Source organism: Artemia sp. Qi Xiang Cuo, chromosome 9 (genome assembly GCF_049724085.1).
Source record: "Artemia sp. Qi Xiang Cuo chromosome 9, ASM4972408v1, whole genome shotgun sequence".
NCBI classification, from domain to species: Eukaryota; Metazoa; Arthropoda; class Branchiopoda; order Anostraca; family Artemiidae; genus Artemia; species Artemia sp. Qi Xiang Cuo.
In genome coordinates this window covers 16,690,121-16,711,902 of record NC_142802.1, presented here as the reverse complement: position 1 = coordinate 16,711,902, position 21,782 = coordinate 16,690,121, and the positions used below count along the sequence as shown (strand labels likewise).

At 33.1% G+C, this 21,782-nt stretch overlaps 1 protein-coding gene across 1 annotated transcript in view; it reads left to right on the top strand.

Moving 5' to 3' along the window:
• The window catches only part of LOC148948375 (U3 small nucleolar ribonucleoprotein MPP10), an 87,590-nt gene that overhangs the window by 29,869 nt on the left and 35,939 nt on the right, over window positions 1-21,782 (top strand). The window contains exon 3 of the mRNA XM_089093903.1: window positions 10,543-10,994. Within this exon, the coding sequence (XP_088950029.1) occupies window positions 10,543-10,994 (452 nt within the window). The remainder of the gene's footprint in view (window positions 1-10,542; window positions 10,995-21,782) is intronic.

The following is a 21,782-nucleotide window of genomic DNA, read 5'->3' as shown; positions in this document are numbered from 1 at the left end:
CCCTGAAGGTTGTGGGGGAGTGACCTCCTCAAAAACATATTTTCTACCTGGAAATCAACTACGCTGAACAAAATGGCTATCTCAAAATTTTGATTGGATGCGTTTCAGGAAATGGTGGGCGTAGAAGGGGTTTTAGTTGCCGTCCAATCATATTCGACTATTAAAAAGGGCACAAGCCACTCCAATTTCCAATTGAATGAGTCCTTTTCGATGTTTCTGCGGCAACTTCTTCGATACGAAGTGCCCTGGTCTAAAGGAAAAAAATACTAAATAATACATTGTGCCAACATCGTTCTTATTTGCCCCCAGGGCATAACTGAAAACCATTGCCCTGAGGGTTTTGGGGAGAGTGGCCTCCTCAAAAACATATTTTCTATCTGAAAAGCAACTACGCTGAACAAAATAGTTATATCAAAATTTTGATTGGATGTGTTTGGGGGAATGATGGACGTGGGGGGGGAAGGGCTAGTTGCCCTCCAATCACTGTCGACTATTAAAAAGGGCACAAGCCACTCCAATTTCTAATTTAATGAGCCCTTTTCGAAGTTTCTATGACAAATCCTTCGATACGTAGTGCCCTGGTCTAAAACCAAGAAAAAAAAATAATAATACATTGTGCCAACATTGTTCTTTACTTAGGCAGCGCTATTCCGCTGCCTATGATCAACTACGAATCAACTCCGCTGAACAAAATGGCTAACTAAAAATTTTGATTGGATGTGTTTGGGGAAAAGGTGGGCGTGATAGTTGCCTAAAAATCACTTTCGACTATTAAAAAGGGCACTAGACCTTTGAATTTCCAATCGAATGACCCCTTTTTCAAGTTTCTATGGCGAAGATTTCAATAAAAAATTATATGCCCCAGGGCATAACTTATAACCCTTGCTCCGAAGACTGTGGGGGAGTGTCCTGCTCAAAGGTATAATTTCCTGAACTTTAAACTGCGCGGAACAAAAAGGCTATCTCAAAATTTTGTTTGGATTTGTTTGGGGAAAAGGTGGGCGTGAGAGGGGGGTTAGTTGCCCTCCAATCACTTTCGACTATTACAAAAGGGCAGTTGCCCTTTGAATTTCCAATCGAATTTCCAATCCAATCAAAATTCTTATCAAATGAGTCCTTTTTGAAGTTTCTTCGACAACGCTTTCTATAAAAACATTAAATGCACCCAGGCTAGAACTTAAAATTCTTGCCCTGAGGGCTATTGGGGAGTTTCATCCCCAAAAATATAATTTATATGTTAGAATCAACTGCGTAGAACATAATGGCTATCTAAAAATTTTGATTGGAAGTGGTTGGGAAAATGGTGGGCGTGGAATGGGTTTTAGTTGCCTTCCAATCACTTTCGACTATTAAAAAGGGCACAAGCCACTCCAATTTCCAATCGAATGAGCCCTTTTCGAAGTTTCTACAACTCCTTCGATACGAATTGCCCTGGTATGGAAAAAAAATAATACATTGTGCCAACATGGTTCTTTACTTAGGCAGTGCGATTGCGCTGCCTATGATAATCAATTGAGGTCTGATAAACAAGTATCAGCCGTATCATGTAAAGCAAACTAGAGTTTGCTTTGTATCAAAAGAAGGTTTAACCTGCAAATCTTTACTAAGCTGTCTAAGACAATGACGAAACGAGTTGTTGAAAGCTGCACATCTGTGCAGTATCCAGAAGACAATCTGTTTCACAGCTTATTGAAATTGTGCAATAATGGGCATCAAAATTAGTTCCTTATTTGAAGTACTTGCCTTATGAGTGTAGACTAAGAAATCTGAGCCTACCATATCTGTAATTCAGGAGGGATAGATTGGACTTAGTTAATACATTTTGAATTATTAAAGATGTTGATAATTTATGTTTTAGCGATTTATTTCAGTTTAGCCATTATTCACTCACATGGCAGAACTCATTAAAATTGTATCAGAAAAAGATTTTTAAGAAAGGTTGGACTGAGTTGTTTTGTAAATCAAACAGTTCGTGGTAACGAACTGTAAGTAAGGAGCGACCCGGCTCAATGGTAACCGAAACTCTAAAAAACGGGATTTTGATACCAATAGATACATCAAAAGAAACAGATTTTAATTCTGATTTCAAATATATAAGTTTCATCAAGTTTAATCTTACCCATCAAAAGTTGCGTGCCTGAGAAAATTTGGCTGATTTTTAAAAAAGGGGGGAAATACACCCTAAAAGTTATATAACATCGATGAAAATCACAACATCATATTAAGCCTATCAGAGAATATTGCTTTAGAGGTTTCAAAATCCAATCTACAAAAATGTGGAATTTTACATTTTTTTGCCAGAAAGAAGATCACCGATGCTTGTTTATGTGTTTGTTTGTTTTGTTTTTTTTTCCCCAGGAGTGATCGTATCGACCCAGTAGTCCTAGAATATCGTAGGACGGCTCATTCGAACGTGAATTAAAAGTTCTAGTGCCTTTTTAAGTGACAAAAAAATGGAGGGCAACTAGGCCCCCTCCCACGCTCATGTTTTTCACAAAGTCACCCGATCAAAATTATGAGATAGCCATTTTGTTCAGCAGGGTCGAAAATATGATAAAAATGTCTTTTAGGATGACTTGATCCCCCAAAGTCCCCAGGGGGAGGGATTATAGTTATTAACTTTACTCACTGTTAACAGATAGCATATTATTGTTTATTGGTACGTATACTGACTTTTTCAGAGGAGATTTTTTTCTGGTTGGTGGGGGCCGGAGAGGGTCGGGGGCTATATGGAAGGATCTTTCCATGAAGGAAGTTTTCATGGGGGAAGGGACATTGCCATGAAGGGGGCGCCGGATTTGCCAGCATTATTAAATAAAAAGATCAGGAATTAAATAAAAAAAAAAACAAGTTTTTCAACTGATCAACTGATTGTGATTAAGAGGTCATTTTTAAAGAACTGGAAAACAAAATTCGAACTATAGTTTAAAGAGCAGGGTATTGACTAGGGGGCGAACCCCCTAACATACGTGTTAAAAATTTATGAATATAGAAGTTCGTTACGTAAGTTAATTCTAAGTTACATATATTTATTACTAATAAAAACGTTCGTAAATAAAATTAAACAAGTTTTGAGAAAGCCATTTAACCAAATATAATATGCAAATTTTGTTTTAATTATTCATGTACGGTGAGCCAAAATCAAAACCTGCATTAATTCAAAAACGTTCAAAAATTAAATAAAAAAACAAGTTTGTTTTAACTGAAAGTAAGGAACGACGTTAAAACTTAACACTAACATAAATTGTTCCGTATATGAACGGGGCTTCCCCCGCCTCAACTCCACGCTCTTTACGTTAAAGTTTGACTTTCTCAAAAATCTATTTTTTTTAAACAATAAAAAAAACTTTAGCGTAAAGAGCGAGGCGTTGAGGAGGGGACAGCCCCGTTCATATACGGAATAATTTCTGTTCGTTTTAAGTTTTAACGTCGTTCCTTACTTTCAGTTAAAAAAACTTGTTTTTTTTATTTAATCAGTGATCAAGGAATATGTTACCTGATCATGTTGTTTCTACAAATAATGGTACAGCTTTTGAAACAGCTTTGGTTGGAACCTGTTTTTATGAAGGGCAGTATATAGAACCATAGTATTTATGGCGTTTGCATGATCTTTTTTACTCACTGCCCCTAAAAAGAGTCTCATGAATATGTCTCTTTGTGCATTCTGGTGTATTTGCTTATTTGTGTAATGTTTTCAGCCTAAGAGGTTTATTGTTATGTTTGTTATTATGTTTATTGTTATGTTTATGTTTATTTTATGTTATTATGGTACTTTATTGTCTTTATGTTTATTGTTGTTTATTCTTTGTTTAGTGTCTGTTTTTAATGAGACAAGCCTGTGGCTTACTCCGTTTTTGTTTATAAAAAACGAAAAACGAAAGCAGAGATAATGATGCAGCAAAATATAGCATACCACTTGTGTGCTTACACGGGCCGATTCAGGGAGCCCCTCCCCCCACGAAATGTAAAGACGCTTAAAAATAATACCAAAACAGAAAAAAAATGCTTTTTAAAGACTCAATGAAGGTATTTTGGATCTTTTCGATTTTTCTTTTTTATTATTGTAGTTGAAAAAAGCTGGTTAAATTTTCAGTTAGCAATATATCCTTTTTGTATTCTTTGCCTTTACCCAAAAAAGAAGGGGAAAATGCATATAATCAAATTTTTTCTTTGTATCTTCAATAAAAAAAAAGTTGACCAAAAATATTTGCCTTCCTCCTGCATTTTCATGAATTGTTGCCCCCTAGAATATTTTTTAGTTTCATCGTACAGACAAAAAAACTACTGTTCCAAGCTTCCACCTTTTCTAACTTCAAAAAATTATGCTTTAGATAATCACTCTGATTGATCATTCATAAAGATTATGCTAAAAAGTATAGGATTACTCAATTAAAGGAGCCACCTTTTCTAACTTCAAAAATTATGCTTTAGATAATCACTCTGATTGATCATTCATAAAGATTATGCTAAAAAGTATAGGATTACTCAATTAAAGGAGCCACCTTTTCTAACTTCAAAAAATTATGCTTTAGATAATCACTCTGATTGATCATTCATAAAGATTATGCTAAAAAGTATAGGATTACTCAATTAAAGGAGCCACCTTTTCTAACTTCAAAAAATTATGCTTTAGATAATCACTCTGATTGATCATTCATTAAGATTATGCTAAAAAGTATAGGATTACTCAATTAAAGGAGCCACCTTTTCTAACTTCAAAAAATTATGCTTTAGATAATCACTCTGATTGATCATTCATAAAGATTATGCTAAAAAGTATAGGATTACTCAATTAAAGGAGCCACCTTTTCTAACTTCAAAAATTATGCTTTAGATAATCACTCTGATTGATCATTCATAAAGATTATGCTAAAAAGTATAGGATTACTCAATTAAAGGAGCCACCTTTTCTAACTTCAAAAAATTATGCTTTAGATAATCACTCTGATTGATCATTCATAAAGATTATGCTAAAAAGTATAGGATTACTCAATTAAAGGAGCCACCTTTTCTAACTTCAAAAAATTATGCTTTAGATAATCACTCTGATTGATCATTCATAAAGATTATGCTAAAAAGTATAGGATTACTCAATTAAAGGAGCCACCTTTTCTAACTTCAAAAAATTATGCTTTAGATAATCACTCTGATTGATCATTCATAAAGATTATGCTAAAAAGTATAGGATTACTCAATTAAAGGAGCCACCTTTTCTAACTTCAAAAAATTATGCTTTAGATAATCACTCTGATTGATCATTCATAAAGATTATGCTAAAAAGTATAGGATTACTCAATTAAAGGAGCCACCTTTTCTAACTTCAAAAAATTATGCTTTAGATAATCACTCTGATTGATCATTCATAAAGATTATGCTAAAAAGTATAGGATTACTCAATTAAAGGAGCCACCTTTTCTAACTTCAAAAATTATGCTTTAGATAATCACTCTGATTGATCATTCATAAAGATTATGCTAAAAAGTATAGGATTACTCAATTAAACGAGCCACCTTTTCTAACTTCAAAAAATTATGCTTTAGATAATCACTCTGATTGATCATTCATAAAGATTATGCTAAAAAGTATAGGATTACTCAATTAAAGGAGCCACCTTTTCTAACTTCAAAAAATTATGCTTTAGATAATCACTCTGATTGATCATTCATAAAGATTATGCTAAAAAGTATAGGATTACTCAATTAAACGAGCCACCTTTTCTAACTTCAAAAAATTATGCTTTAGATAATCACTCTGATTGATCATTCATAAAGATTATGCTAAAAAGTATAGGATTACTCAATTAAAGGAGCCACCTTTTCTAACTTCAAAAATTATGCTTTAGATAATCACTCTGATTGATCATTCATAAAGATTATGCTAAAAAGTATAGGATTACTCAATTAAAGGAGCCACCTTTTCTAACTTCAAAAAATTATGCTTTAGATAATCACTCTGATTGATCATTCATAAAGATTATGCTAAAAAGTATAGGATTACTCAATTAAAGGAGCCACCTTTTCTAACTTCAAAAAATTATGCTTTAGATAATCACTCTGATTGATCATTCATAAAGATTATGCTAAAAAGTATAGGATTACTCAATTAAAGGAGCCACCTTTTCTAACTTCAAAAAATTATGCTTTAGATAATCACTCTGATTGATCATTCATAAAGATTATGCTAAAAAGTATAGGATTACTCAATTAAAGGAGCCACCTTTTCTAACTTCAAAAAATTATGCTTTAGATAATCACTCTGATTGATCATTCATAAAGATTATGCTAAAAAGTATAGGATTACTCAATTAAAGGAGCCACCTTTTCTAACTTCAAAAAATTATGCTTTAGATAATCACTCTGATTGATCATTCATAAAGATTATGCTAAAAAGTATAGGATTACTCAATTAAAGGAGCCACCTTTTCTAACTTCAAAAAATTATGCTTTAGATAATCACTCTGATTGATCATTCATAAAGATTATGCTAAAAAGTATAGGATTACTCAATTAAACGAGCCACCTTTTCTAACTTCAAAAAATTATGCTTTAGATAATCACTCTGATTGATCATTCATAAAGATTATGCTAAAAAGTATAGGATTACTCAATTAAAGGAGCCACCTTTTCTAACTTCAAAAAATTATGCTTTAGATAATCACTCTGATTGATCATTCATAAAGATTATGCTAAAAAGTATAGGATTACTCAATTAAACGAGCCACCTTTTCTAACTTCAAAAAATTATGCTTTAGATAATCACTCTGATTGATCATTCATAAAGATTATGCTAAAAAGTATAGGATTACTCAATTAAAGGAGCCACCTTTTCTAACTTCAAAAAATTATGCTTTAGATAATCACTCTGATTGATCATTCATAAAGATTATGCTAAAAAGTATAGGATTACTCAATTAAAGGAGCCACCTTTTCTAACTTCAAAAAATTATGCTTTAGATAATCACTCTGATTGATCATTCATAAAGATTATGCTAAAAAGTATAGGATTACTCAATTAAAGGAGCCACCTTTTCTAACTTCAAAAAATTATGCTTTAGATAATCACTCTGATTGATCATTCATAAAGATTATGCTAAAAAGTATAGGATTACTCAATTAAACGAGCCACCTTTTCTAACTTCAAAAAATTATGCTTTAGATAATCACTCTGATTGATCATTCATAAAGATTATGCTAAAAAGTATAGGATTACTCAATTAAAGGAGCCACCTTTTCTAACTTCAAAAAATTATGCTTTAGATAATCACTCTGATTGATCATTCATAAAGATTATGCTAAAAAGTATAGGATTACTCAATTAAACGAGCCACCTTTTCTAACTTCAAAAAATTATGCTTTAGATAATCACTCTGATTGATCATTCATAAAGATTATGCTAAAAAGTATAGGATTACTCAATTAAAGGAGCCACCTTTTCTAACTTCAAAAAATTATGCTTTAGATAATCACTCTGATTGATCATTCATAAAGATTATGCTAAAAAGTATAGGATTACTCAATTAAACGAGCCACCTTTTCTAACTTCAAAAAATTATGCTTTAGATAATCACTCTGATTGATCATTCATAAAGATTATGCTAAAAAGTATAGGATTACTCAATTAAAGGAGCCACCTTTTCTAACTTCAAAAAATTATGCTTTAGATAATCACTCTGATTGATCATTCATAAAGATTATGCTAAAAAGTATAGGATTACTCAATTAAACGAGCCACCTTTTCTAACTTCAAAAAATTATGCTTTAGATAATCACTCTGATTGATCATTCATAAAGATTATGCTAAAAAGTATAGGATTACTCAATTAAAGGAGCCACCTTTTCTAACTTCAAAAAATTATGCTTTAGATAATCACTCTGATTGATCATTCATAAAGATTATGCTAAAAAGTATAGGATTACTCAATTAAAGGAGCCACCTTTTCTAACTTCAAAAAATTATGCTTTAGATAATCACTCTGATTGATCATTCATAAAGATTATGCTAAAAAGTATAGGATTACTCAATTAAAGGAGCCACCTTTTCTAACTTCAAAAAATTATGCTTTAGATAATCACTCTGATTGATCATTCATAAAGATTATGCTAAAAAGTATAGGATTACTCAATTAAAGGAGCCACCTTTTCTAACTTCAAAAAATTATGCTTTAGATAATCACTCTGATTGATCATTCATAAAGATTATGCTAAAAAGTATAGGATTACTCAATTAAACGAGCCACCTTTTCTAACTTCAAAAAATTATGCTTTAGATAATCACTCTGATTGATCATTCATAAAGATTATGCTAAAAAGTATAGGATTACTCAATTAAAGGAGCCACCTTTTCTAACTTCAAAAAATTATGCTTTAGATAATCACTCTGATTGATCATTCATAAAGATTATGCTAAAAAGTATAGGATTACTCAATTAAACGAGCCACCTTTTCTAACTTCAAAAAATTATGCTTTAGATAATCACTCTGATTGATCATTCATAAAGATTATGCTAAAAAGTATAGGATTACTCAATTAAAGGAGCCACCTTTTCTAACTTCAAAAAATTATGCTTTAGATAATCACTCTGATTGATCATTCATAAAGATTATGCTAAAAAGTATAGGATTACTCAATTAAAGGAGCCACCTTTTCTAACTTCAAAAAATTATGCTTTAGATAATCACTCTGATTGATCATTCATAAAGATTATGCTAAAAAGTATAGGATTACTCAATTAAAGGAGCCACCTTTTCTAACTTCAAAAAATTATGCTTTAGATAATCACTCTGATTGATCATTCATAAAGATTATGCTAAAAAGTATAGGATTACTCAATTAAAGGAGCCACCTTTTCTAACTTCAAAAAATTATGCTTTAGATAATCACTCTGATTGATCATTCATAAAGATTATGCTAAAAAGTATAGGATTACTCAATTAAAGGAGCCACCTTTTCTAACTTCAAAAAATTATGCTTTAGATAATCACTCTGATTGATCATTCATAAAGATTATGCTAAAAAGTATAGGATTACTCAATTAAAGGAGCCACCTTTTCTAACTTCAAAAAATTATGCTTTAGATAATCACTCTGATTGATCATTCATAAAGATTATGCTAAAAAGTATAGGATTACTCAATTAAAGGAGCCACCTTTTCTAACTTCAAAAAATTATGCTTTAGATAATCACTCTGATTGATCATTCATAAAGATTATGCTAAAAAGTATAGGATTACTCAATTAAAGGAGCCACCTTTTCTAACTTCAAAAAATTATGCTTTAGATAATCACTCTGATTGATCATTCATAAAGATTATGCTAAAAAGTATAGGATTACTCAATTAAAGGAGCCACCTTTTCTAACTTCAAAAAATTATGCTTTAGATAATCACTCTGATTGATCATTCATAAAGATTATGCTAAAAAGTATAGGATTACTCAATTAAAGGAGCCACCTTTTCTAACTTCAAAAAATTATGCTTTAGATAATCACTCTGATTGATCATTCATAAAGATTATGCTAAAAAGTATAGGATTACTCAATTAAAGGAGCCACCTTTTCTAACTTCAAAAAATTATGCTTTAGATAATCACTCTGATTGATCATTCATAAAGATTATGCTAAAAAGTATAGGATTACTCAATTAAACGAGCCACCTTTTCTAACTTCAAAAAATTATGCTTTAGATAATCACTCTGATTGATCATTCATAAAGATTATGCTAAAAAGTATAGGATTACTCAATTAAACGAGTTACAAATATCATATATTATTGGCGCTGTAGTTGTGCTTTATTTTGATTTTATCCACAAGTGTAGCTATAACATGGGCTATTATACGGCTCATAATCATCATGGGAACAAAATGTTATTGCAGGAGTTTTTCCATAAAGTCTAATTTGTATCTAAACTTAAAATTACATCCAAGAAGAAGCTAATTATTAAACTACTGTTGTTAATAATTCTTAATAATTTGTTGTAGTATTTAAATTGTTAATAGTTGTTAATAATAACATATTACTACAACAACAAATAGTAAATTACTACAATTGAAACTATTTCTGGTACCACCTGCAAGATGGTGAACTTAAGAGACCTCACTTTCCTTGTTGTTCAATGTGAGGGAACGTAAACCTCTGAATAATGGTTTCGACTATGGCTATTTCAATGGTATGTATTATATTTCAGTTGTACATCTTTTTTTGGGGGTTTAGGGTCTTCTTGAAATTTTCGAAAATGTCTTCTAGTAATCATAAATTAGCGTTTGGTTGAATATAAATGAAAGTAGGAATTTTAAAATAGTGTATATCACAAATCTGATAAACACTACATAGGAAATATTTATCACTAGTCAGTTTTCTGTCACTTAGGCACTTTAAAACCAGTTTTATAGATTATAGCAATTATTGGATGTAGTTTCAGCTCTTTACTAAGTTGCAGCTGCTGATGCAACCTTGAAAGCTGGTTTGTAGAGTACCTGGGTTGTGTTTTAAATACTAATTCAGTATTTGAAATGATTTTAATGCACATTTTTCTTCTACTTTTGCAGGCTAGATAAAGAAAATGCAAAGGCCTTTAAAAATGTTTCTAAAGAGCTGTATGATAGTACATTTAAAGAAGAAAAAGAACATAAGGGATACCTGAATAGCTTATTAATAGATGGATTTGATGAAGAGCAAGTATGGCAGCAATTGGAACTCTGTAGTGACAATCAACTTAATGTGCTTACTGCATCTATATCAAAATTATTAGTGAAAGATCAGCTAACTTTCATTGGAGAAGAAAATGACACTGAAGCAGGTGAACCCTTTGAAGAAGAGGAAGAAGATTATGAAAACAGGTCAAATAGTGATTTGAGTGAGCTTGATCTCAAGACTGACAGTGAAAATGATTCTGAAGAGGATAATTTTGATGATTTGTTTAATGATGCTGATGAAAATGAAAGTGATGAAGATGAAGAAACTGACAAGGAAGGAGAGAATGAAAAGAAAGTTAACAGTGGTAAGCTCAAAAGTCCTCCGAAATGACAGGATTATCCTATAAAATGATAAATAAATAAAAAAAAATCCAAAAAGGAAGTTCCTCAAATGAAAGTAAAGAGATATATTTAAACCTAAAACGAGCAGACATCTATGAATGAACTATTTGAAATCCAAAACGAACAGGAATTAAAATGACAGTAAGCATTAAAATAACAGATAATGTTATGAGTGAATAGATGTATCATAAAACAACTAGAAATAAATAATCGATTCAAGTTTAGACTGAACGGAAGTCAACACAAATAAGAGTATAGCTTGGGCAACGTCCCCTCCCTCAACCTTAATCTTTTTACTTCTCCAATTTTCTATGCTTTTGACTTTCTTCACCCAAAAACTACAAGATTTAATTTTTTATCTAATCAGAAAAGAAAGGTCTTTTGTCCTTTTTGCGCCCTATTTTTGGGGTACTTAAACCGATCTTTCGCTGTTCTTTACTTTTTTTTGGCATTGAGACTTACAGCTGTAAGTTTTATACTGATCAGGGAAACTGAGGTTTTTGGTCCAATTCTGCGCTCGGCAGCACCATCCCTCTTCAAACAAAAAAGTGTTTCCAACCAATCAGAGAACAAAACTGTCGCCCTTTTTGGGCCAAAAATTTGATGGGGCCTTTGCCAACAAGCTAATTTGTTTTTAGAAGTGTAGCAACCACTTGGCCTAGGATTTAGGCTTTTAAGTTTCAAGATCCTCAGAGAAAAATTTTTAATGTCCCTTTTTATGGCCTCATTTTCAGGCACACCGAGTAAGTGAAAATTTTTTAATGCCCCTTTTTATGGCCTCATTTTAGGCACAAAAATGTTTTTTCTCAACTTGTGCTTGTGAATTGTGGCCCCCTTGACCCAAGGTATCGGAAAAAAACAATCCCTGGCCCCGTTTCTTGAGGATCTGCGCAGCCAGGGCCGTATCCAGGGGTTTTGTTTGCTGTTGCCAAAGAACTTATGGGTGAAATTTTCGATTCGTTTGGAGGACAAAATTTTTGACCCCTTTTTTGGGGGACTATATCTTTTTCTTATTTTTTCTTTGTATTGAACTCTTGAGCCTAGTGCATGAGGATATAATTTTGAGCTGATGAGAAAAAAAGTTTTGGCCCCTTTTGGACTCGATTCTTGTATGGACTATATCCATAAATCTTTGTTTTTTTACACATTAGGTTCCTTTTTGCCCACGGACTTACGGCTGTTAGTTTCAAAATGATCAGGGACGAAAAAAAAAATTTTGAAAAACAAACTTTTGGTGGTTTTTTGGGCAAACAAATATTTTTCTCTATTTTTTTTTGTTGTCAATAGAATCCACTTCGCTCAATGATTTAAGGATGCTAGATTGAGTTGATAAGAAAACTGCTTCTGGTTCTTTTTCAGTCCCATTTTAAGGTGACTGTGTTCCTCAAATAGTTTTATATTTATATGTGTGTATTTTTTTTTCTTCTGGTTTTGGAGCCCCTTTGGTCCATGGAGTTAGGGTATCAGTTTTGCTATGATTCAGCAAATTTTTGTTCTGCCCTTTTTGGGGTCCCATTTCCCATTTTCGGGGAAACCGTGCCCCCAAACATTTTACATAAAAAGGGCATGTTCTTTGTCTTAATTTTAAGGTAATTTAGCAAACTGTACCGTGCTTCTTTTAGCTTTTTCTTGGAGGCTCTTTGAACCAATTAGGGTGATCATTATAACAAACAAGTATGGGTCCAATAAGAGAGTCATGCACACCCTGCAATTTACCTGTGCCCCAGCCATTTAAACATTTGCCTCTCAAATACTTGGACTATCTGTCTTGGCTTTTCTCTGTCTACAATTAGCGATGTCTTAGGCCAGTATCGTTCTTAAACTCGAACCTGCCAATACTTGAATTTGAATAATTTTAAATAAACTATTTGTAACAAAATATTATATCACATGTTCTATTTACTAAATTTGATCACTTATTATTTACCAAAATTTCTTTTTTTTTATAGTAAATCCAATTAAGGGTTAATAATATACAATAGAATATTGTAAGATATTATAAGATGCCATATGATAAAATACAATCACATCTGTTTCCAAATAAACTTTCAATTTGATAAACCAAATAAATTTTATCTTGATAAATAAATTTAACTGGTACTAAGTTTAAATTTAAGATAAAATTTATTAAATTTCAAATGAATTTATTTTTACAAATAGATTTAAATTGTATATTATTTTGCTGAATATAATTTTACAAATAACTTTAAATTGTATTAAATTAGTCAAATTTTAATTAAATTTTTAACCAACCTGTTTAGTTCCCTTAAGCAATATTTTGAACTGACAAATCAATTAAAACTTCAATTCAATTAAAATATTAATTAAATCAATGAAAAGCTGACCAAGTAGTTTTCTAACGAATGTATTTAAAAGGAAGAAAGTTTTGATGAAATTATTCTGCATTGTCAGACTGTAACCAGCCATGGATAATTAAAGAAAACTTTATTAAGTATATGTTTTGTTTTCAGTTAAGCGCAAATAGCGTTCTAGCTTTTAGAGAGCATGATGAGACGGTAGGCCCACGTTTTATTTCTGAGAAATTTCTGTTTATTTTATGGTTGACTGATATTCTTTAAATGCTCTTGGCTTTTGCAAGTCTACTTTTTATTTTTGGAAGTTGCAAAGTACTGTCTTTGGCAGAGTAGAGTAGACTATTTTTATTTCCAGCACATACATAAATAAATGTCACAAAACAGCGTACATGAATAGAATAGAATTTTAAAATTACTATCACAGCATGATCGCCGAATTTGAATTTTACGTCCAAAAAAGACCACTATATATATCTTAAAAGGAATACACACACACACACACACACACACACACACACACACACACACACACACACACACACACACACACACACACACACACACACACACACACACACACACACACACACACACACACACACACACACACACACACACACACACACACACACACACACACACACACACACACACACACACACACACACACACACACACACACACACACACACACACACACACACACACACACACACACACACACACACACACACACACACACACACACACACACACACACACCTGAGGTTTGCAAATCGAAAATTGTCGGTTTATTATCCCGAGTGGACTTCCCGATCGATCAAGAGAGTGTATGTGCTTCTAACCAAGGTATCGAAGAGATACAGAGCATCGGTGTTTCGATATCATATCGTGTATACTTTCGTTCGGCGACGGCTAAGTCTCATTATTTGCGTCATGGGATTCACATTGGCTACAAACGTTTCCGGCTTACTGATTATAAGTTTTTACCGCGAATGTGCTACCAACGCAGGTCGCTAGAGCATATATCGTCGGGCTGCTCTAGCGTGGAACGTTGTCTCAAGTGTCTTGGTAGTGGACTCTCTCATTCTAGGAACAACCCTTGCCAGAATGAACCTTGTTGCTTCCATTGTGGATCTCATGAGCATACTGGATTTAGCTTTTGCTGTAAACGGTTAACCGAAAAAGTTGCAAAGAATAAAAATGATTAGTGCAAAGATTATATCTCTGAATCTGAATGGATTTGGTGATATACAACATGTATTGCAGTCTATGCTGCGCGATCTGGATATTTTGCGTCATGCAAGAGCATCACCTTCTGGACCACTCTGCTAGTCTTCTTTCGAGTTTGTCGCAGCAGTTTAAGTGTTTTATATCTCCAGCTACACCCACAGGTGGACGCCCATCTGGAGGCGTTTACATTTTTATTCGAGAGAATGTTCCAGTTTCAGTGTTTGCCGTTAATCGTTAATTTGTTGCTGTTTGAATCCCAGGGATTATCGTTTTCTCGTGCTATTTACCAACAAATTATCATACTATTGATTTGGACTTTGATTTCAATTTTGCATGTTTAGAATTATCGCGATGTGTGGCGAAAGTTCCATCAGATTTCCAGTGGCTTATTTGCGGGGATTTTAACTGCAACATTGCTATCTCTGATGTCCGCTCCTCCACTCTTTTATCTTTGTTTTCGGTTTTTACTATAGTTTCAAAAGATGCGGATTTTACGTATGTCCATAATTCTGGTTCTTGCTCTAATCTAGACCGTGTGCTTGTCTCAAATGCAGCGTTATTACCACAGCCTGTTCATGTTCGATTGGATATGCCTATTAATGACCATTTTTACCTTTTTTTTCATTTAAACATTCAAATTCCATCTTTTAAAATTATCCATCGTTCTAGTCAAATTGTAAGTAAAATGATCTGGGATCGGGAAAAAAGTGCAAATATCATGAAGAATCAGATACACTTTTAGCTAAAATAATTGTAAATTATTCTAAGGATGTTGAACAAATTGATATTGATCTATTTTACCTTGAAATTGTTCATAGTTTAAAAGTCGGGGCTAATAAAGCATTTACGACTGATTCTTTCCGTCGTGGATCTCGTGTTTTAGGTTGGAACCTTAACCTGATTTTAAAGCAAAGCCAAAAGAATGCATCTCAAGCTTGTTACCTTTGGAATTACGCTGGAAAACCGCGATCTGGACCATTGTATGATGGTATGAAATTAACTAAAGGCGTTTTTCGGGCTGAGTTGTGTTTGCATAATGAAATTATAAAAGATGAAATTGGTTCAAGGATTACTAGTGATAAGAATGAGCTTTGGAGTTTGGTTAATTCTAGACGTCGTAATAATAATTGTTCACCAGATTTTAATAGTTCTCTGAAACTAGATGATTGGATAACTCATTTTAATCATGTTTTTTTCAGCCGGTGATGCGACAGTTGAATCACGGCTTGACTCTTTGTTATCGGAAGAAATTTCAAAGCCCTGCCCAAATAGTAAAATATCTGTTTCTGTTGAAGATGTAACGGTAGAATTAAAGCTCTAAAAAGTAAGCATTCTTTTGGTCATGATGGTATACATTCAAACCATATAAAATGGGCATCCCCCAAAGCAGTCCTTCTCCTCGCTACTCTTTTTACTACTATTCTTTCTTTTGGAGTTCTTCCAACTAGCTTTTCTCGTGCTACCACTTCACCCCTTTCAAAAAAAGGAGGGAATACGAATCGATGTTCTGATTACAGGCCGATTACTGTTTCGTGCCAGATTAGCAAAGTTTTTGAGTTAGTTTTATTAAAGTATCTGGAGTCTTGTAACCAAGGCATGAATCAAATTGGGTTCCGCAAGGGTCTAAGCATGGATGTTGCTCATACCCTCCTTTCAAGAATAATATCTTTTTGCAAGCAATGGGATAGAGTTTATACACTTGCCGATTTTGCGGCGGCGTATGATTCAATTATCCATTCTTGGGCTATGACTGCACTTCTGAAGAATAATGTCCCACTACCAGTAGTTTTGGTTTTAAAAAAGTGTTATGGCTCATCTCGTATTCGTATTAAGTGGAAGAATCAGTTTAGTGATTATAATGTTAAGTTATGTAGGGGGCTGAGGCAAGGAAGCATTATTTCTCCTTGGATTTTCAATATTACTGTTTCGGGGCTATTTGATCAAATTCAGTTGACTTTTAGTTATGGTAAAGGTTATGTTCTGTCGTGGATTGCTTACGCAGATGATTTACTCCTTTTGAGTCGATCGCTTCAGTCACTTCAACAAAATGTAGATTTTTTAGCAAAGGTTTTTAGTGAGCATTGACACCGTTTTCACCCTGGAAACTGGAAAATGTCAGTTTTTAATTCTTGGTCCTAAAGCTAGTGATATGGTAATCTCGTAAATATCTGTTTGTATTTATGATGGTATTCTAAAACCGTTCTTTTTTATATCTTGGTGTGTCTTATCGACCAACTTTAGTTCTATGTCATGCTTCTATTTCTAAAGCTGTTAAAATCAGAATAGCGTCTAGTTTCGGGGCTGTAATTTGTCTTCGAGATCTTCTTTCTTGGAAATCACTGGCTCGGGTATATAATACTGTCGCTTTGCCTCAGATTTTAATTTTTTCATCGCTTCTCCGTTTTTAGAATTAGTAATATTGCGCATGTAAAAACCACATTTTTTTAATTTTGCTAAGTTCCTTTGCCGCTTTTCTAAATCTGAATCAAATACTTTTTTAATGAATACATATAAAATATAAAACCCTGTTGATGTTTTGGTTAAAAAGCAAAAGGAATTTTTTTTCCAAATTACCTCTTTTTCTCATAATTTATATAAAGCTGCGCACGAAGCTTAATTATTTTTTTTTTAATTATTGAATGAAGTGTTAATTTTAAGTTTTAATTTATTATTTATTGGATGAAGTGTTAATTTGTGTGGTAAGTTTGATTGACGGCCTTTGCGTACTTGTTATTATATAGTTTAAAAGAATTTTATGGCCTGTTGATTAGCGTTTTTTTTTTTTTTTTTAAATTTTTCTCTTCGTATTCGGAGGAAATAAAAAGTTTGAATTGAATTGAATATAAGATGATATATATATGTATATATATATATATATATATATATATATATATATATATATATATATATATATATATATATATATATATATATATATATATATATATATATATATATATATATATATATATATATATATATATATATATATATATATATATATATATATATATATATATATATATATATATATATATATATATATATATATATATATATATATATATATATATATATATATATATATATATATATATATATATATATATATATATATATATATATATATATTTATATATATATATATGGTACCTTGAGGTACACCACAAAAAACTGGCTCGGGTTCAGAGAGAGACTTCTTATATTTTAGAATTTGGAACCTATTTATTAAAAAACTCTGAATCACTTTCACAACAGCAACATTCACTCTAAAATCGATTAAAAACTTAGAAATTAAAATGTTATGATCAATCAAATCGAAACCTTTTTTAAAATCAATTGTTATCAAGTTTAGCCATTTACCAGATTCATCAACATGCTTAAAAATAAAATCTAAAGACTGACTAGATAATGAGATGCTGATGTATTCTTTCTGTTACCGTACTGATGAGGATCAAGGAGGAGTTCAACTTCAGCTTTTAGCCAATTTGCTACAAAACTTTCATATATTTTGCTGAACAAGGGGCTCAAAGTGATTGGCCTCACACCATCGAAATTAAGTTCAGTATCTTTTTTAGGGATTGGAGTAACATACCCTGTTTTCCATATTTGTGGGTAAACTGAAGAAGTTGAAATGCAATTAAAAATGTGTGTTAGTGGCTTAGTCAATTTGTCAGGAAATGCTTTTATAATTTCAATCGGAATATCTATGGGAGTTATACTAATTCGTTTAATTTTCTTTATTTTACTAAAAACTTAATACTCAGAAATAGTAGATAAAGGTACGCCATCATGTCGAATTTTCTGATACTCTTGGTTCGTTTTATTTACATCAAGAGGCGGCAAAGACTGGATTAATCGGGACAAATGAGCATTTAACTAGTTAGCAACTGTTTCATCATTAGAATCTAAACAAAAATCAACACCACTAGAGGATTTTCCACAAATTCGTTTTATTTCCTTATACCACACGCTAGGCTTTGATTCAAAAAGGTTATCAATTTTTTGTGTTAATACTCAGCCGCAGCTTTTCTTGTCGTTTTACGTACTTGTTGCGGAGCATATTGGCGTTTCCTGTTTTCCCTTCTTTTCTTAGTTGAATTTTATACTGAATCAAATCTTTAATTTCTTTGGTTATGTAAGGACGATCTGTCTTGCACCGCTTGAACGTTTTCTCGGGAAAACATTCTTCATATTTATTTTTTAATTTATCTTGCAAAAATTTAGCTTTTTCATCAGAGGACTCTAAATTTGCTACCTCATCCCAGGACTCGGATGTAATCCAATTTCCAAATTCTAAGAGATTCCTGTCCGAAAAAGGGCAGTAGGAAACTTTATCAATGACATATTTTACTTTATACGAAGGCAGCGGAGCCCACTTTATCATGTAGTGGTAGCTACCACCAAGGGGAGTTAGGTCTTAAGGTTCATTATAATATTGTGACAAATTTGTTAAATTAAGTCGAGTTTAGTATTACCTTTAGTAGTCGGAAACTTTACTATTTGCTTGAGTCCTTGACTTCTGAGGAAACTTTCAATCGTCATCAATATGGGGAATCTGCAGAAGCCGCGGCGCCAACTGCTCACGTACGAAACACGCCACGCCGCCACCTTTTTTACATAACGGATGGTTCTGATGTCCTAGTTTAATAAATTGTTTGTAACCTTGTATTGTAAGATGTTCAGGACTTTGTTTATGTACTTCTGTAACTGGAATAATATCAGCTTCGGTTACATGAACATAACCCTCAAGTTCCCCCATTTTATCAACGTTGAGACTTTCCGCATTTAAAGTCAAAAAAGAAGGAAAATTAAAATGTGATCGAGGGACTTTTTTTTCAACAACTTTAACTTTGCTTACTTTTGTCTGTTTTGGGAAAATCTCTTTAGGTGGGAGAGAGACTTCAGTTTCATCTAATTTAATAACTAGGCTATCTGATTCATCCTGAAGGGCTGCAAAACGGTTACGAGACGGAAACGGTGACCAAGGAGCAGAAAATATATTAGCGTTCGTCTCACTATTTGAAGTTTTAGAAACTCGCATGGAGCTATTACCTGTGGATCGTTCTGCCTGCTATCTGAAAATTTCGAAAATGGTTTTGCCAGGGCATGGTGGGAAGAGGTGGGGGAGAAGTGCGTATGGGAGGGGGAGGAAAACTGAAAGGGGATACTAAAGTAGGGGTATTCAGGGATGGGGGGCTTTATGGGGATTGAAAGCTTGGTAGAGATTCGAAACTATTTTTGTCTGATATTTGCAAGGTTGTCGCTGACACCGGCAAGCGCTACCATCAGGGAGCGATAATGGCGCGCTCGTTGGCGCATGCCTTTTTATTTTCCGAAAGTCAGGAGTGACATAAGCGAAAACGTATTTTCTGTCGGTACAAGTTAAAACACTAATTTACGTGATCAAAACTACAATCATTTTTGTTGCAACATTTTGATCTAAAATTTAAGCATATATGTAAAAACCGACAGTTTTTCTTCCGTCTACAAAACCCTCGTTCAAAGAACCGGCAAAGCGTGTTGTATTTACGAGCGGCACTGTCCGTTTTACTGTCGTACGTTCTTACGTCACTCTTCACTGCGAGAGTCGGAATGGGTACACTTGCACTAGCTGATGACGTATCACCAGGATTCTTTTCGTCTGTTAAGATCACACAGTCACGGGCTACGCTTTGGCTAGATTTTATGTTTTGCACTTCATTATCAGGGGGGTGAATTTCGGTTATCAACAGCGAAATCATTGTCCGTTTGCGTTGACACGGTAACTTGGTCCCGGGAAGTTTGCGAAGGGTCACAAGGGCGGGTTTCGATAGCCACCAAGAGTTCTTGTTTCAGCCGGGCTATAAGAAAGTCTTTAACCTCCAAATGACCTGTCAACACTTTAGTTTGATCGTTCTTTTCTTCCATTTCTGACAGAAACGTTGAGTGCTTTGTCTAGATTTTCTGCTTGAGATACCGATAAACTGGCTTCCAGGGTCTTAATTTTCTCACTTAGACGAAGTGTTTTGGATTCATAATTAAGAATGTCTACACTTACCGCAGACGACTTAGACCCTTTTGGTAGCTCGGGGTTGGTTTTAGGTCCCGTAGTAATTTGTGGTGAAGAGGTGCCGATTCCGCTTCCTCTTACAGGTCTCTTTGCGCTAGGATTTTGTCGGGGTTGAGGTGCTTGCGACTTTGGAGTCACGGGATTTTTTTTGTATGACAGTCCATGCATAACCATTCGTCGGTATGGTCCTTTAGCCCGATTTGGGCACATTTATTAAAGCCTGCGTGGTACCGGCGGCCGCATCCTGACACGCATTGGACAGAATTTGTGCCTACCAGCAGTCGGCACTCGGGACAATAGTTCTTTGGTTTCGACATATCACAGAGTGGGCGTGGGGTGAATTTATATCATAGACGAAAGAAGGTCCGTAAAACAAGGTTCAGTGAGTGGAAAAGCGAAAGAATCTTCAACCCAATCGGTGAAATTTTTATTCTCACTTATTTAACAGCAACTGTGGTGATGTAATTAGTACTCGTTATAAAATATAGTATTATTCATCCAAAATTCCAAACAATCAATGATTTAAACTATTCGCCTCTTAGGTCAAGGTCACTGAATCCTAATTATTGATCCAAAATTCCAAACAATCAATGATTTAAACTATTCACCTATTAGGTCAAGGTCAATGAATCCTAATTACTGATCCAAAATTCCAAACAATCAATGATTTAAACTATTCGCCTATTAGGTCAAGGTCACTGAATCCTAATTATTGATCCAAAATTCCAAACAGTCAATGATTTAAAATTTTCGCTTATTAGGTGAAGGTCACTGAATTAATCACAGGCTTAAGGTAGACTGGTTATATAAAATTCTCATGGGAATAATCCAGACTATAAAATAACTAAATAATCCAAGTTCAAATTCAAATCCAAGGTTGATTATGAAAAGTCCATGGGGAAACACAATTGAGTCTTACTGTATTATCAGGCTATATCCAGACTACATCCAACAGAGGTGTTCACAGTATGAACTCTCAATCAAGACATGCCTGGTGGCATACTTTAGCGCTGTATATATATATATATATATATATATATATATATATATATATATATATATATATATATATATATATATATATATATATATATATATATACACATTTGTTTTAACAATGAAAGCGCTTAGGAACAAACAAGAAAGGATTA